A 19,015-nucleotide genomic window follows, 5' to 3' on the forward strand; every position below is an offset into this window, starting at 1 on the left:
AAATAGAAAAAGAGAAATTACCAGAAATATATACAAATTTAGAAATACTATGCAACAAAAACGTACCCTCAAAATATAAAAGGCAAAAACCAATAGAATTACAAAAATTAATATCTCCATAGTTTTAATGAGGATATTTTAACTTTATTTCTCACAGAATGACAGCTCGAACATTCATAACAAGTATAAAATAATATGTTGCCAATATGATATGAAAAAACTGATCTATTACATGAATACATTATTTTTAAGAATTTTAAAAACAAATAGCAAAGCATTCAACTCAAATAATTACAAAAGAAAGAAAAATTAAGGAATCACTATGAAGGAAATCCTAAAGAGTAAAATTATGGAAAAAGAAACAACAGAATACATAGTACCAAAAGTTAATTCTTTAAAATGTGTAAAATATTAGACATCTCAGCTAATATTGATAAAGATAGCATCAACTAAAAATAGAAATTATAGTAGATATTTTAAAAATACTAAAAAAATGTGCACACAACTTTATGAATACATTTGAAAGTTTTTCATTCAATTTTGTCACTGAATATGTTAGCTAGCATGGTTCAAACATATAAGTCATTTAAGCATTAAAAAAGAGAGAAAATTGTTAAAGATCCATTCAAATAAAAAGCTTCAGACAGAGGTTTTGCTAGAGACTTTTAGAAACATTCTAGAAAGTGACATTTCCAAATTTGTATAACTGTCCTACAGGATATAAAAGAAGAGTATATCTCCAATTCATTATAGAAATCTTGTATGACGTTCAAACTAAAACTGAACAAAGATGATAAGAGAATGAAAAGACATATGCCAATTCCATTTTTTTAAAAAAAATAATGTATAGGGATGCCTAAGTGGTTCAGGTCATGATCCCGGGGTCCTGGGATCTAGTCCCACATTGGGCTCCATACAGGGAGCCTGCTTCTCCCTCTATGTCTCTGCCTCTCTCTGTGTGTCTCTCATGAGTAAATAAAGATTAAATCTTTAAAAAAAGGAAGGAAAAAAGAAAATCTATTACTATAACTTGACAGAAAAAATATTCTTCTGATAGAAAAAACATTCAATAAAATGCAACATAATTCATTACTTTATAAAAGGGGAAAAATTTCTTAGTAAAGTAAGAACAAAGGGGAATTTCCTTAGCTTAACAAGTATGTACCAAAAACCTAGAACTAGCATGACACATAATGGCAAAATGATTGAAACATTTTCTTTAAAGTTAGGAATAGAATATCTCTATTTCCAAGTGAAAAACAACATAACAAGATATAAAAGATAAACTGAAAGATTTTTTTTCAAGTGTACCTATTAGAAAACTACACAGAACATCAAAGAGAAATTACAAATTTTTACAAGTAATAAAATGTACTCAAGTTGCTTAATATAAGATTAACAATTAGAATTCAGTAGCATGTTTATATAGTAACAACCAATCACAAAATATAATTTTATAAGATCTAGCCACAATAGCAAAAAATTGAGATATGTATCACTTCTGTTTAACTCAGAAAATTCAACAACTTTATAAAGAAAATAATGAAAATTTATCAAAAGCACCAACTATATGTTATTTAAAATGATAAAATTGATGCAAATTTCATACATAAAGATATAAATTTTCCCGAAAGTAATCTATAAATCTACTATAATCCCAAGATGACTACCAATGTCCTTTTTCATGACTGTACAAAGTTAATTTTAAAATTCACACAAGAGGATAAAAGACCAAAAATAACTGACACAGTTTTTAAAAACAACAAAGAGAGGAGAGGTTTTGTTTTACCGTTTGTCAAGATGTATTATAAAGCTGTAGTAAGGGGCTCCTGGCTCAGTCAGTTAAGTCATGATCCAGGGCCCTGGCATCCAGCCCCATGTTGGGCTCCCTGCTCAGCCGGAAGCCTGCTTCTCCGTATCCTCCCCATTCGTGTTCTCTCTCATGATCTCTATCACTATCTTTGTCTCTCTCAAATAAATAATTTTTTTAAAGATTTTATTTATTTATTCATGAGAGACAGAGAGACAGAGAGAGGCAGAGACACAGACAGAGGGAGAAGCAGGCTCCTCACAGGGAGCCCAATGTGGGACTTGATCCTGGGTCTCCAGGGTCACGCCCTGGGCTGAAGGCAGCACTAAACCGCTCAGCCACCCGGGCTGCCCAAAATCTTTAAAAAAATAAAAATTAGAAAAAACCCAAAGCTGTAGTAATTAAACAAGTATTATTATGATATAATAATATTTCCAAGGCAATAAGCAAGTTTAATAACAAAATAAAGAAACAGAGGATTATTATCAGTGTACATAAAGAATTCAATACAATGAGAGAAAAACAACTTAATATATTTCATTCAACTTTATCACAAAATGTGTTATCCAAATTCATTCAAGAAACTATAGATATATGAACAGATGAAAAAAAGAAAAAGAAAGAGCAGTTAAAAGCCCACTCACCAAAAAAAGGAAAGAAAAGAAATATGAGCAGCAATATATTCACAAAAGAAAAAGAATCCAAAAATCGGTAAATATATGAGATAAGTTTAACCTCAGTAAACAACACAGCAAAAACTAAAATAAGAATAAATACAATTGCATGTGCATGAGATTGGCAAAAATTTAAGTCTGATGATAACAAAAAGATATGGAGAAATAGACAACGCTTTGTTCATAGGACTATAAAATGGTACAACCAATTTGGAGAACAACTTAACAGCTAAAAATACACATATCCTATTACACCGCAATAGAATATCTGGTATTTTCCCAAAAGGAGAGAAGAAGAAGAAAACTGAAGTAAACACAATGGCTAAGAATTTTCTAGAACGTATTAAAGAAATGGACCTACAATAACATATGCCATTACAATAACAATACCTCAAGTATGATAAATGAAGTCAAATCTATACTTAAACTCATCATAGTGAAATTGCGGAAATCCAAAGACACAGAAAATTTTAAAAGGAGGTACAAAAGAAAAGGTTGATTATTTTTAAAGACATAACATTTAGATTGATTTCCCAGTGACCAAAAATAATAGCCAAAATACAGTGTGGTAATATTTTATGTTGAAAGATCACACAGGGGGGAAAAAAACCTGCCAAATGAGAATTCTATAACCAGAGAAAACGTATTTCAACAATAACGGTACTCCTCATAACCAGCCAAGAAACTCAGTAATTAAAAAAAAAAAAAAAAAAAAAAAAAAACTCCCAACAAACAAAAGTCCAGGGCCAGATGGCTTTCCAGAGGAATTCCACCAAACATTTAAAGAATTAATACCTATTCTCAAACCGTTTCACAACATAGAAGTGGAAGGAGAACTTCCAAACTCTTTCTACGAGGCCAGCATTACCTTGATTCCAAAACCCACAAAAAAGGAAAATTACAGCCAACATCTATGATGAACATGGATGTAAAAAGACTCAACAAGATACTAGGATATTGAATCCAACAGTACATTAAAGGAATCATTCACCACGATCAAGTGGGACTTATTCCTCTACTGTGCGGGTGGCCAGTAACCACAAATCAATCAATGTGATATACTACATTAATAAGAGAAAGTATAAGAACCATATGATCTTCTCAACAGATGCAGAAAAAAGAATTTGACAAAATACAACATCCATTCTTGATAAAAACCCTCCATAGTATAGGGATAAAGGGAACATGCCTCAGCAACATAAAGGCCACATACAAAAGACCCACAGCTAATATCATCCTCAATGGGGAAAAACTGAGAACTTTTCCTCTACAGTTAGGAATGACGGATGTCCACTCTCACCATTATTAAACACAGTACTGGAAGTCCTAGCCTCAGCAATCAGATAACACAAATAAAGGGATCCAAATCAGCAAGGGAGAGGTCAGGCTTTCACTATTTGTAGACGACATGATTCTCTATGTAGAAAACCTGAAACAGTCCATCAAAAAATTGCTAGAAATGATACATGAATTCAAAAAGGTCATAGCATACAAAATCATCTGTTGCATTTCTATACACCAGTAATGAAGCAGCAGAAAGAGAAAACAAGTAATACCCTTCACAACTGCACCAAAAACCAGAAGATACCTAGCAATAAACCTAACAAAAGAGGTAAAAGATCTGTATTCTGAAAACTAGAGAACATTTATGAAAGAAATTGAAGAGGATACAAAGAAATGGAAAAACATTCCATGCTCGTGGATTGGAAGAACAATAAAATGTTTATACTACTCAAATCAATCTAAACATCTAATGCAATCCCTATCAAAATACCACCAGCATTTTTTGCAGAGCTAGAACAAAAATCCTAAAATTTGTATGGAACCACAAGAGACACGAATAGCCAAAGCAATCTCGAAGCATGACAATTCCATACTTCAAGCTATATTACAAGACTCCAGTCATCCAGACCGTATGGTACTGGCACAAAAACAGACACATAGATCAGTGCAACAGATTAGAGAATCCAGAAATGGACCCATAACTATATGGTCAACCCATCTTCGACAAAGCAGGAAAGAATAGCCAGTGGGAAAAAGACACTCTCTTCAATACATGGTATTGGGGAAACTATACAGTAAAGTGCAGAAGAATGAAACTGGACCACTTTCTTACACCACACACAAAAATAAATTCAAAATGGATGAAAGACCTAAATGTCAGAAAAGAAACCATCAAAATCCTAGAGGAGAAGACAGGCAGCAACCTCTTTGACACTGGCTGTAGCAACCTCTTAATAGACACGTCTCTGGAGGCAAGGGAAAGATAAGCTAAAATGAACTATTGGGACTTCATCAAGATAAAAAGCTTCTGCACAGCAAAGAAAACAGTTAACAAAAAAAAAAAAAAGCAACCTACAGAATGGGAGAAGATATTTGCAAATGACATATCAGATAAAGGGCTAGTATCCAGAATCTAGAAAGAACTTCTCAAACTCAAAACCTAAAAAATGAATAATCCAGTTAAGAAATAAGCAGAAGACATGAATACACATTTTTCAAAAAAGACATACAGATGGCTAATAGACACGTGAAAAGATGCTCAACATCACTCATCATCAGGGAAATACAAACCTAAACTACAATGAGATATCACCTCACACCAGTCAGAATGGCTAATAGTAACACCTCAGGAAATAACAGATGTTGGCAAGGATGGGGAAGAAAAGGGAACCCTCTTACACTGTTGGTGGGAGTGCAAGCTGGTGCAACCACTCTGGAAAACAGTGTGAAGGTTTCTTAAAATGTTAAAAATAGAACTGCCCTACGACCCAGCAGTTCCACTATTATGTATTTACTCAAAGGATATAAAAATACTGATTCAAAGGGACACATGCACCCTGATGTTTTAGCATCATTATCAACAATAGTCAAATTATGGGGACACCTGGGTGGCTCAGTGGTTGAGCATCTGCCTTCGGCTCAGGGTGTGATCTGGGGTCCTGGGATCAAGTCCCACATCGGGCTCCCTGCAGGGAACCTGCTTCTCCCTCTCCCTGTGTCTCTGCCTCTCTCTGTGTCTCTCATAAGTACATATATAAAATCTTTAAGAAAAAGTCAAATTATGGAAAAAGCCCAAATGTCCATCGTTGGTGAATGGATAAATAAGATGTTGTGTGTAGTAATATATTATACTATATACTAATATATAATTAGTATAATATAAAAGTAATATCAAAGTAATATATTACATTGTGGATACATACACACAATACACACACAATGGAATATTACTCAGCCATCAAAAAGAATGAAATCTTGCCATTTCCAAAGATGTGGATGGAGCTAAAGAGTATTATGCTAATGAAATAGAGAGAGATCCCTGGGTGGTGCAGTGGTTTGGCGCCTGCCTTTGGCCCAGGGCGCGATCCTGGAGACCCGGGATCGAATCCCACGTCAGGCTCCCGGTGCATGGAGCTTGCTTCTCCCTCTGCCTATGTCTCTGCCTCTCTCTCTCTCTGTCTCTCTGTGTGACTATCATAAATAAATAAAAATTTTAAAAAAAGAAATAGAGAAAGACAAATACCATATGATTTTACTCATGTGTAGAAGTTAAGAAACAGAGAGAGAGAGGAGAGAGGAAAACCAAGAAACAGACTCAACTATAAAGAACAAAAATAGTTACCAGCAAGAGTAGGGGGATGAGTTAAATAGGTGATGGTGGTTAATACATACACTTGTAGTGATGAGCACTGGGTGTTGTATGGAAGGGATAAATCAGTAAATTGTTCACCTAAAACTAATATTACAGTGTATGCTAAGTAACTGGAATTTTAATAAAAACTTTTAAGAAATGGTATGTCAATATCATAAAAAGTATTATGAAATTTTAAAAATAGAGAAGAAATGGAAGCATCATATTTTTGTCTTTCTAAATTAGGAGCGGAGTTACCTCAGAATCTCCTGACAGCCAAAGTGCTATTATATTGTCAATTCCATGAACTCAAATCTTATGACTTAATTATCTTTCATCTTCCAGTACCTACTATAGTCTTCAACCCCAAGGAAGTAGTATAGTAAAGGGATTCTGTGGTCAATTCTTTGGAATTGAGTTCTGGCTCTACCTCCTACCAATTGTAGAACCTTGGGAAAATTCTTTAACCCATCTGTGCCAAATCTTCCTAATCTTAATAATGGAGATAATAGTAGTTGCTCTTTTACAGGACTACTGTGAAGATAAAATAAGAGGTGTCTGGCACAAGATGCTTAATAATTGTTAGCAAACTTTAATATATAAGAAAAAGAGATTGACAAGTAAATTAGTTGTCTTTTTATAATGATTTACCTAGCACATATAAATATTATTTGGCCTGATATACTTAATAACATATATTTAGAAAATAATTATGCTAAAGCAGTTTATAAAATTTTCTTCCAATTTTGAAATGATTTATCTCTAAAACAATACATCTAATATTATGCAATCTTACTATCCATTCTTTCAATATTATATCTGAAGAAATGATAGGACCAAAACCAATTTGTTTTAGCTGGTAATATTTCAGAATATTGTTTTTCTTAGGTGCATTGCCTGGAAAGCAAGAAGGTATTTCATCTTAGTTCACTACACATTTCAAGATCATGTTATAATAATTAAAACTGTCCATTTAGTGTGAAGATCAGTATCTACAAGGTGTTTCCACTCAGCATCAGCCCACTTTATTCTTACTTGAGCAAAGAATAATATAAAGAAAGCTTTTATGAAAGCCATTAATCACTGTCATTTAGTACCTAATTGAAAAGGCAAAACTTTTGGCAGACTATAAACATTAAACAGTGATATTAAAATCATCATTCAAAAAACAGCATGGTATTACTAAATACAGTTCCTGATTGACCAAACAGAAATTATATAAATAAGTGAGATTTAGTAAGAAGAGGACAATGCACATATGTAATGCCACTATTCTTTGTGAATGTTTATTAACTAGCAATTAAAGTAGCTTACCAATAACTTTAATAGTAAAAAAAAAACCCACTATGATACTCATTTCATTTGCTATTTATAGTTCTCTTTTTTTTAACCACCAATACTGAAATATCTCTTCAAGATAATTTTAGCTGCTTTATTCTCTCCTCACATTTTTGATCAGATCTGGGAAACATCTGCATAGGATTCCATTTAGGGGAGACAGTGCCAGTGAGAGGTCTATCATCATTAGTATGATCTTAGGCTTGTGGTATTTTCTAACCCTGATACAGAAAATCAAAAAATCCTTCCTTAAGAAAAATCCTTGAATTAGTTAATATCATAATTAATTAGTTTGTATTAACTAACTGGTCAGTAATCTTTTCTATTTCATCTCTCTGTCTTTACAAAAAACTTAGATATTATAATATTCTATAGTATATCCATATATACTTATGTATATACATATATGCATATCTTATGACTGCAATGCATTATCCTTAAAAGTAGTGAAGAAAAGTATACCACCGCTCTTACTTTTAGTATATTGTGTTTGATTATGATTATTATATTTGCAAAGTACATACACACAGGATAACTCGTATCCATGCAAAAACTAGTCTAACCCTTCTTATGGATCTCCAAAGAATCTTGTGAGACAGGTGCATCTGTGAAGTTAATATTTTCAAGAAGAAGTAAAACAGGAAAGAGAACTTTGTATGGGAATATAATGCCTATCACAGCACCCTCTGAACAATTTAGTATAAGAACAGGGCTGAGGCCTTCATAATTATATCACTTTGTCTCACCCTCCCTTGGCTCTAATAAATATGAATAAAAGTAAATAAAAGGAAAAATATGTCATGTTTATAAAACAGAAGACTTTAGATTTTTAGTGTCTATTCCCCAAAATTGATCGTTACATAAAATTCAATTTCAATAAAAGCCTTTGCAAGATTTTTTTTAGCAAAAAAATCATCTATGGTGATAGAAATCAGAACAGTGGTTGCATACGCATATGGAGGTAGGTAAAGACTGACTGGAAGCAAATACGAAGATTTACCTGAGAAAATGGAAATGTTTCTATTGTGATTGGTATTTCTGGTTACCTGGGTATATATGCTTGTCAAAATTCTAAGAATTTGTATTTAATATTTGGACTGTGAATTGATCCACAATATGATTATTCTCTATGTGGTCAGCAGATGCCATTGGATCAGCGACTTTAATATGATCAAGTCAGTCCTACTTAAACGTAAATAACATAACAACCCACACTATTCATTCATCAGGCATCCTACAAGTGAAGGAAGAAAGGATATACAAAAAAAAAAAAATCAAACATCATAAACCATCCTTCAAGAAATTAATCTAGTTATGGGATGACTGGGTGGCTCAGCAGGTGAGCGTCTGCCTTTGGCGCAGGGCATGATCCTGGGGTTCCGGGATCGAGTCCCACATCAGGCTCCCCGCATGGAGCCTGCTTCTCCCTCTGCCTGTGTGTCGGCCTCTCTATCTTTCATGAATAAAGAAATAAAACTTCTAAAAAAAAGAAATCAATCTAGTTAGAAATACTTTTGTAATATGCTTTTATCTATCAGTTAGATAAGTCAGATCATTTTGTAAGGCTCTTTTGATATCATTTTTTATTGTAGTAGCAGTTGTTTTGTTTTTATTGTTTTTGCCTATTTAGATTTCCTCTTTCATGAATTGCCTCTTCATTTTTTGTACCCATTTTACCACTGGGTTTCCAGATTACTTTAGTTATTTATAGTAAGACTTTATTTCTCTACATATAAATTTTCAATTGGTTATATATAGTCTAAATATTCTTTTCATTTTGCATCTCCTTTGTTTTTCAAAAAGATCTTTATGGAGTATACCTTATATATCACATTTAGAAAATAAGTGTATTCTCTTTTGGTATTAATAATTATTTTCTGACTTCTGTTGTAACTTCTCTGTTTATCATTCAGTTTTTTAGAAGTTTTTTTTATTAATCATTATTTTTCTATTTCCAAAGAAGTGGGAATGGGTGGGAATGAGTAGGACCATGTAAAAAGACAAGATGCAAAATGGGAAAGGATAAGTTACCTTTTTCACTTCTGATTTCTAATTTCTAATTTTCCTACACTTTGCTCAAAGTTGTTGGATACAGATTCATTAAAATTGGGGGGGATTTGGTTTATGACTTTTTATGTGGGTAATTTTTTATAACACTCCATGTACCTTTGAAAAGAATGGGTAGAAAATCTCGTACTTAGCATATAGTCTAAAATAGATAAGCTTCCTGGTTTTTTGTTGTTTTTTTTTTTTTTTCATGTTGATGAGTGGACTTTGGTCCACCATTTTGTTAAAATAAAATTTTAAGGAATTTCGGGCTTATTAAACTATTGTCATTGAATCAACAAAATTTTTACATGAATAAAAAGAAATGATTTAATAGATGATGATACTAAAATATTTACTATATAAAAGCTTCTAGCCTTAATAAAAATAATAAAATGTATTTTTGTTTTTATTAAATTAATAAAAATCATAAGAGCTTTGAAAATCACAAGTACACAAAGTGTATTTCTGCATTAGTAAGCAGGGCTATACTTATTTTTTGCTCTTTAAAAACTATATAATCCTTTGTATTCATATTCTGTGTATCCTATGTATTAGGGAAAAGTTATTTTCTTAATATCACACATAATTGTTTTTTTCTTTATCTTAATTCACAGGAATGTATCAAAGGGAATTCATTGCTTACCAATTTGCTTTCTGTACTGATCAACAGGAAGTTTTATAGTGGAGGCATCTTTTCTACCCATCTTTGATCTCCAAAATGCCTGCTGCAAAGAAAGAAAATAATTATGATGAAGTCCTAAAAAATCAAAAGGACTATCTACAAACTTCAGGAATAATTTATTCCATAAAATTCATTTTTAAAGCAATGGGTAAAAATGTCTTTGACTTACTCCCATTAGAGATCAGTAAAGAACACAAAATTCTTTCAAATAAATTATCCAGGATACAATTGCTGGTAATTAAATTTCCCAATTATTTGTTCTTGGTAACATTCATTTTATCAAGTATTATCAATACCCAATTAAACCAAACTGTTAGAGAGTATTATTTGTAAATGTGAAAATCATGTAGTATTTATTCAGATGGGTTTGGGTTATAGGCATGCTCTTGGCAGTATGTTTCTTTCCAATTACCTATTGTTACACAAAAAGTCTAAAGTTTGAATCTCAGTTACTTTGAATCTTGTTTTAAAAAGACATGATATTTTTAAAAAGGCATGACATAGGAAACAAAGTGCATAAATTTGAGTTCTAGACTGTCTCTCCTATAAATAGTATAAATTACTACCATTTCCTAATATTCTCATGCTTACTACATTATATGCACTGTTTGATTTAGTCCACAACACATCTTTCAAGTCTTATTATTTTTATTGAATTTAAATATGTGGCAGACATGTGGAATTTAAGAAACAAACAAGCAAAGGAGAAAAAAAAAAAAAGGAATGGAGAGAGAGGGAAATCAAGAAACAGATTCCTAACTACAGAAAACAAACTGATGGTTACCAGAGGGAAGAGGGGTTGGGCCACAGTGAAATAGGTGATGGGTATTATGGAGGGCACTTGCAAGGAGCACTGGGTGTTGTACGGAAGTGCTGAATCACTATACTGTGCAACTGAAACTAGTATTACACTGCTAACTAGCTGGAATTTAAATAAAAACTAAAAAAATTGATGAGATGAGCACTGGGTGTTATGCTATATGCTTGGCAAATTGAATTTAAAAAAGAAACTTAAAAGAAACTTGAAAAATAAATATGGCAGAGATTATAACCTACTCACTAAAATTCAAATTCTCCTTTTCTTCCTGGCACAGAGTTAGACTATGTTTCCTAGCCTCATTTCAAACATGTAAGTTAGTTCTTGTCAAAAGAATATGAATGGAAGTCATGTATGTCACTTCTAGACCCGAACATTAAAATCTTTGTTGAAGGCTGTGTTCTCTCTCACCTTCCAATTGGCTAGAACGGAAATTATCCCCTGACAAACCTTAAGGGTACATGTAGGAATGCAGTACCTTTGGTCAGCCTGGGGTGGAAGAGGATAAACTCTAGCTTGTTTATCATCTTAGTACTTTACCAAAAAGTAGAATGACTGAAAAAGGAATGAAATTCTAGAGTACTTATATATGTTGGGTGGTGAGGTCTATTTATTACAGACTTAATTGTTCCCAGAGTGGCGCCTAGAAATTGCTCCTCACTGCTTCTAGTAAGGAACTACGGAATAAAGATGCGGTGAGGCAAGAACTGGCCAATTCATAATCAAAAATACCAAGTGATAGAGAGCTATGTAATTTGGGGGCTAACAAGGTTGGAAAAGCCAGCTTCTTCTAAAAGTCAAATAGCAAGAAATAAAAGAGAAAAAGGCTTTGAATAACAAAGGTCCATTAAGACTTCTCAAAGAGACAGAGAGAGAGATAAAAAGTAGATTGGGATGCTCTTCTCTCACCTGAACCTATTGTTTCAGATCACCTGGAAGCAGCCACTATCAGGTAGAAAGAGACAAGTAGAGGAGTTCTGAGGAATAGAAAATAAATAGGTGTGAGAACTATGGAAAGAAACTGCATGGTCATATGAAACTAGCCAGAAATATTAAGACGGCTACTAAAATCTGAGGGAATTATATTTACAAGGAAACCAAATTTGTCTAAAAAAAGTATGAGAATGAAAATAAATCCTTGGACCTCTAAACTTAAATTAGCCCATTGCAGCTCCCAAGGAAGGCAAACGCTATAGATTTGTAACAGCCACTTCACAGGTGACTAGGACGCAGAACCCTCCAGAAGGCAGAGCCATAAAGAACAACGGACAAGGGAATTTCACTTCTAAAAAAATCATAATTATGGTCCAAGGAAGAAACTTCTGTCAGTACAATGAATGGGCCTTCTCAGTGGCCTCATGTGCAGCAGGTATCGTTACCATGCTGGATCAGTGCTTCCTGTGTGGTTCCCATTTATCCCATTCTTCCCTTTCTAAATGGGAATGATTATAGGGGATATGAAGCAGTTATTATTCTCTGCTTCACCATTAGGAAAGTTTGTCTGTAAACTTCAAGGAACCACATTCAAACCTGAGAAGGATCACTGTGTACCTGCTTGAGATCCTTGACTTTGTTCTGGATGCAGTAAGTAGGGAACTTTAGGATCTTCCTACAAAATAGATAAGAAAAATGCTGTGCATGGCTGTCTCGTGACCAGAAAGGTGAACTATGGGAAAAATTGCTAGCTGCTTACTAAAATACATGTTCTCCTTTGTTTTTGCTTTTTCTTTTTTCCTGAGCTCCCTTGACAGAGTTTCCAGCTTCTTCTAAGGCTAGCTATGGGCATGTGGTTAAGTTTCAGCCAACAGAATATGAAAAATTAGTGTTTGCTACTTCTAGAACCAAACTACAAAGACATTCCATATGTGCTCATTCATCTGGCTAAAATGAGATGCCTCCAGAGTGGTGCTGAAAATAATCTAATGAAGATGGCAAGAGCCTATGACATCCTGGGCCCTGAATGACTACACAAAGGAAAGCTACTCAACCTACTTGTTTTTTCTCTTTCAGGCTGCTGTGAGGACAAGAAGTAACTTGTAGCATTTGAGCCTCTATACATTTTAGATTTATTTGTTACAGCTGACAGAATCACCCTAAGGAAAACAAGTATATATAGATGTCCTGTATAAGCTACTGGACTATAATTATCCTAAAGAACATTATTAAGGTTCTCAAATGCCAGATGTCTTTGAAATTGGTTTAGATCAAATTGTATTGTTTATTTATACATATGGTCACACAGGGCAATCCCAACAATGATACCACCTAATACAGTAAATGGCACCCCCAAATTAAAAATTACTACTATGTGTAAGAAATTATAAGTTCTGCTAAAAAAAATCTATGTCTCTATTTGTAATAATCTTCAGATTTAACATTATGGTAATATTGAAGAATGTGCAAAGTAAGACAAAAAGTCAAATAAATTAAATCTTTGCCTCTCATAAAACATGTAGTTATCATATCTAAGATAACACAACCTTAAAATTTCAAAAATGAAACTAAGTCATCACCTAATCCTATGTTCTCACTTGTTATTATTCAGAACATTAATACAAGCATCATAAAAAATATCAATAGATATGTTATAATTTATTCATATAGCAATCCATTTGCATAGCGTTTTGCATTTACTAATTGTAAAGAGGAGTCAAGGCAAGTTATTTTAATCTTGATTATTAAGGGGCTAAAAATTATTACTCCATTTTAGGAGAGAAGTTAGCTTAAATAAATAAATACACAGACATTATTTCCTTTTCAACTTAGTTTTGTGTGCTGCCTTTATGGAATAGCTTAAATTTTTAAAAAGCAAATTACTAAGGCTAACTACCAAAATGGTCACTCACTGTGTCCCTCAATTCCTTCTTGGTCATTTGAATCAACATCCTAACAGAGATAACATTTTAGAAGTCAGTATTTTATTCATTCCTTACCGATAGTAAATAAAAAAGGAAGAGATTCATAGAGAGTATCTTCTCAACAAAGTGAATTAGATTTTACTTATTTTAAAATGTACTTTAAATAAACAAAGTGATACCAAAAAAAGCTAAAAAAAAAAAACAAAAAACAAAAAGAAAAACAAACCTGGATTTTTATAAAGGCCGGTATTCTATGGATACATTTTATATGTATATAACCTGTGAATATAAAATCTTTAAAAGAATATCAACCTAAGAGATGTATTAAAGAAGAACTAACTTTAAATTTTTGTTCCTAATGATTTTAGTGACTGATAATCCTTAACCAAAATTTCAAATTTTAAAACTTTATTCCCTGAAATTATTCTGTTCTATTCTTTATTTACCCTATTCTATTCTTTAAGCAAAATAAAACTTTACCAAATGTTGAAACCAAAACACGCCTAGAGAACACACCCATGCAAAAATGACTTATATTTTATTAGCTGTAACAAACACAAGAAGGCAGAAAATATCTTACTTTTCTAATAAACACATTGAGGCTATTTTATATGATCGAAAGAGATTCCCATTCATGTGTATGGTGCAAACTGTCAGTGCCTCGGACATCTAGAACCTCTAAAATGTTCTGACTTTTCTTTGTTCTTCAAAGCCTTGCAGTAATCATCATTCATTTCTATTGCTTTGATGGTAAGATAGCAAACTCCCAAGAAATCCAGGGAGACATTAGCACATAGAGCCGCAATTTCTAATAAGACAGCTATTTGCATACAAGATCAGCCACAATTTAAAATGTGTTGTGATAGATGCGGAAAGGGAATAACAGATTTATATTAGCATGTACAATACCAAGATTGTTTTCACAATTTAATTCCTTGGAGAGTACATCTCATCACCTTCTTTTATAAAGAACACCGCATTCCCTGAGGAACTAACTTGCTCTGAGACCCAGCTAAACTAAAATATGGATTAATAAGATAATATTTATTATTTATGAATTTCGCTGTAGGAATGATTTCAGATTAAATCATCAGAGAAGTTTTTAACATTCTTGAAACTTGATAACACATACTTAAGGAAGAAAAAAATGCTAATTTTATTTAATGCCTAAATTGCATATTAAAATACTTCATAATTAATTTTTATTTAATTAAAACTAACACTCTCCAGGACTTTTCAGATTAAAGAGAATGTTTTTGTTTTTAATATCCTTTCTTAACCTAATTTTACACAGCAATTTGCCACATGTATTTTTAAATACAATATGTGACCTTTAAAAACAAACAAAGGTAATACAATATCCTATCACATTCTGACCAAGGTATTTTATTGCTCATTTATATCTTTTTTATGAAATCCAGAAAGAACAAGAAAGAAATAAGAAACCTGAAGCCTTCACATATGTCTCTGCTTCCAGAAAAAGCATTCAATCCAGACTGTGACATTTAAATACAGATCAAAACACAGGTTATTAAAAAATTCAACCCATGACCACAGAAAAAGTAATGATCTCAGTTTTTAAGGCTAAAAGACCCTTCCTTCAAAAAATTCTTACTTTAGTATGAAGTTATAAATAGGCAGAAAAGATGTTTGGTTATGGCTGGATCAGAATTGAGAACCAATCATGAAAATAAAATCTTATGCCAGATGTTGGGATGAACAGAGTAGTGGGTAAATAAAGAAGGCACTTGTCCCTGATCTGATGCATTCATTATTCCAGACTGATGTTTTAAAAATTCAAAGCTGATTGTGTAAGCAGCATATTTAAGTCATCCAAATAATGGCCCATTTCCTAGATAAAGCAAAAACTCTTAATATACAGGACCATTAATAACACAAGTATCTGTTCTCCTTACTCATGTTCTGATGTACTATCAAATTCAGCCTTTAGTTCCATGATTTTGACAAGCTCATTCACATTTTTATGAATTTACTCATGCTCTGCAATGTACTTTAAATGTCATTTTCATATTCCCCCATTTGTGAAATCTATATTTTAATATTTCAAGCAAGGGCACATGATTCAGATTTCCAGAGATAATCCTCCACACTTAAGGAAATGAAAAAAAAGTCATTTGGGACACTATCAAAGTGTGACACAATAGACAATGAATACTTTGACATAAATATATATATTGAGATAAATTATTACAAGCAGGACAAAGTCCTATTATGTAAAACTGGAGAGTTAAACAGTGGTCTTCTGAGTGTTTTCAGGGATCAAAGTGTCCACCTCATTTTCACTTTGTCAAATTAATTTCTTTTAGAGCCACAGAAAGAATATGTCAAAACTTGAGGGGCACCTGGGTCAGGGGCAGGTACCTGGGTAGCTCAGTCAGTTAAGCATCTGCCTTCAGCTCAGGTCATGACCTCAGGGTCCTGGGACTGAGCCCCACGTCTGGCTCCCTGCTCAGTGGGGTGTCTGCTTCTCCTTCTCCCTCTGCTTCTCGCCCCTGCTCATACTCTCTCTCTCATATAAATAAATCTTAAAAAAAAAAAAAGGCTTGAATACTTGGAAAAGTGATTTATAAAATCCTGATCATTTGACCACATTGACAGAAAAATTCCTAAGAAAAGTAACTGCAAGATAATTAGCTGTGTGACCCCAAAAAGTCATATTCTAGGAAAGGAATCTTAGCTGTTGGGACTCATCCTTCAGTCATATGATGGAACTAAAATGAATACTATAATGAATGTATATCATTATGGGAAAACAAACCAAAATTGGACCCCTATCTCACACCACATGTAAAAATCAATTGAGGATAGGTCATAGACCTAAACAAAAGAGCTAAAACAATAAAGCTACTAGGAAAAAAAGAGATTATCTTTATGACCCTGGAGTAAGTAAATATTTCTCAGAACACAAACAGGATAGACCATAAAGGCAAAAAATAAAAATGTACTGAACTTCATCAAAATTAGTTTTTGCTCAGCAAAAGATACCAGGAAGAAAAAAGAAAGTAAATGTGTAATTTATAAACAGTTTGTAAATACTCGTAATATCTGTATCTGAAAAAGAACTCACACTCAGGATATATAAAGAACTACTCAGGTAATATACAACATATAACTCAATAAAAAAAAAAAAACAGGTGAAAGCCTTGAACAGAAACTTCATCAAAGAAGATAAACAGATGACAAGTACATGAAGAAGCTCAACACCACTAGTAGTCAGGAAAATGCAAATTAAAATAAGAATTAAAATTTCACTATACCCACTAGAATGGTTCAAATAAAGCTTTACTATACAAAATATTGGATGTGAAAAAACTGAAATCCTGATACGTTGCCGATGAGAGTATAAAATCACAATCACTTTGGAAAACTGGCAATTTCTTACAATGTTAACTGCCAGCAATTCCACTCTTAGGTATTTATCTAAGAGAGATAAATACATACACCCACAAAAAAAGCTTTGTATAAGGATGTTCACAGTATCTCTATTCACAATAGCTAAAATTTGGAAATAGCCCCCACGTTGATCAATGGAAGAACTGATGAACTGTGGTTTATTCATACATTCATACAGTGTAATATTACTCAGCAAAAAAATATATATATACTGATAATATACAATGAAGATAAATCTCAAAAACAGTATGCTGAGTGAAAGAAGCAATGGCTCCTTTAGACCTAAACCAAATGAGTATTCATCAGTTTTATGCCCTTGTGACATCATTTAACAATGGTGGTCCCTGCTTCTTTCCTGAAACACTCATCAAAACACTTACTTCCCATGGGTGAAGGAATATATGAGAGGTGAGACAGCAGAGATGGAAGGCATAGACAAATCTATTACAAAGTAAGTAAAGGGAAGGGGAGAGAGAGGATATTATGCAGAGAGGAAGGGAGAGGTTAAGGAAGCTTTTTTGGTTAGACTTTGTTTTGTTTTACTCTTGAGGGCTTGTTTTTGAATGCAAATGAAAACTGGAGTCCCTCTAAATAATAAGTACAAGGAGCCAGTAGCAGAAAGTGAGAGGGTAAAAAGACAGGAAAAAAAATTAAAAATTACTGGGCTTTTCAAGTATGTAGAAAGGGACAGAATTCAGCGCACACTTGACATAATAATCATAGCAAGCTACCTCTTTCACTTTAACAGGAAAGAGGAAAAAAAAAAAAAAGATAGTAAGAATACGTGTTAAGTTTTGAGTTCTGGTAGCCCAAAGTAGGAGTTCCAACCTGGCAGCTCCCCATTCATCTGAAGTAAGAGGCATGATTATCTTCTAAGAGTGAAACGGAAGGTAGAAACTGCAAATTTGAGAGTGCAGAGGCTGGAATTTATGCTGGGGAAAAATTATGCTGGGGACAAATAGAGAGGGCTGTCCAGGGAAAACAGGATTAATGAGAAACACTGTGAGACTGAATTAATTTGGTAACCAAGAATCCATGGTAGCATTAAACTACATGATTGAAAATAGCATTTATTTTTTTCTGCATGCTCAGCTGCTCACTGCTGGCTTTGGGAAGGGACAGACAGCTGGATTAAGCAAAGTTTAGGTTTTTCCCAGAGAGGCATGACAGCAGGGCAATAGGGCCATAAAGCTTAGGATACTATATAAAGTGGATAAAGTGATATGCCATGGTGTCTAAAGACAGAGAAGGAAGTGAAAACCACAAAGGGTGTAGAGTTAAGCAGAAAGTAGACTAATTTTTGGACCTAAAGATTTGGATGAGGTCAAATAACCAAAGTTTTGGGAAGAAAAGAACTAGAGTTTCTTTGACTAGAGAACAAAGGTGATTAATAGAGAGTTATGGAGTGACCGATGTTATTGCTGTGACAGAGTAGGTTATGATCCAGAAGGGCAGACAAGTTAAGGAAATGAGAAGCCAGAACAATACAAACCTCACACATGTGGTTAGAGAAGGCACCCATGATGGTTGAAGGATTTGGGCTAAGGTAGAAAGACTCTAAGTTAGGAAGACAGAGGAGTGACCTGCATAGCCACAGTTAACAGCAATAAAGAGAGGTCGAGCGTACTACAGTCAGAAGGAATCAGCTACAAAGGAGATGGGTTTCTTGCTTCATTTGTCTTGTTTGTTTTTATTTGCATGGAAAAGTAAATGAACTAGAAGTGGCAATAAGAAAATAA

The 19,015-nt window shown here is 33.4% G+C and overlaps 1 protein-coding gene across 6 annotated transcripts in view; it reads right to left on the reverse strand.

Moving 5' to 3' along the window:
• The window catches only part of TRIQK (triple QxxK/R motif containing), an 81,928-nt gene that overhangs the window by 27,069 nt on the left and 35,844 nt on the right, over window positions 1-19,015 (reverse strand). For 3 of the 6 annotated variants that reach the window (XM_055303533.1, XM_055303528.1, XM_055303532.1), the window contains one exon: window positions 10,149-10,230. In XM_055303533.1, coding sequence (XP_055159508.1) covers window positions 10,149-10,209 — 61 coding nt within the window. In that variant the 5' untranslated portion in view covers window positions 10,210-10,230. Of the gene's footprint in view, window positions 1-10,148; window positions 10,231-11,913; window positions 11,982-19,015 lie in introns of all 6 variants that reach the window. The other 3 variants (XM_055303530.1, XM_055303529.1, XM_055303531.1) reach the window with 3 other exon arrangements.

The sequence above is a fragment of the Nyctereutes procyonoides genome, unplaced genomic scaffold, assembly GCF_905146905.1.
Source record: "Nyctereutes procyonoides isolate TBG_1078 unplaced genomic scaffold, NYPRO_anot_genome, whole genome shotgun sequence".
NCBI lineage: Eukaryota > Metazoa > Chordata > Mammalia > Carnivora > Canidae > Nyctereutes > Nyctereutes procyonoides.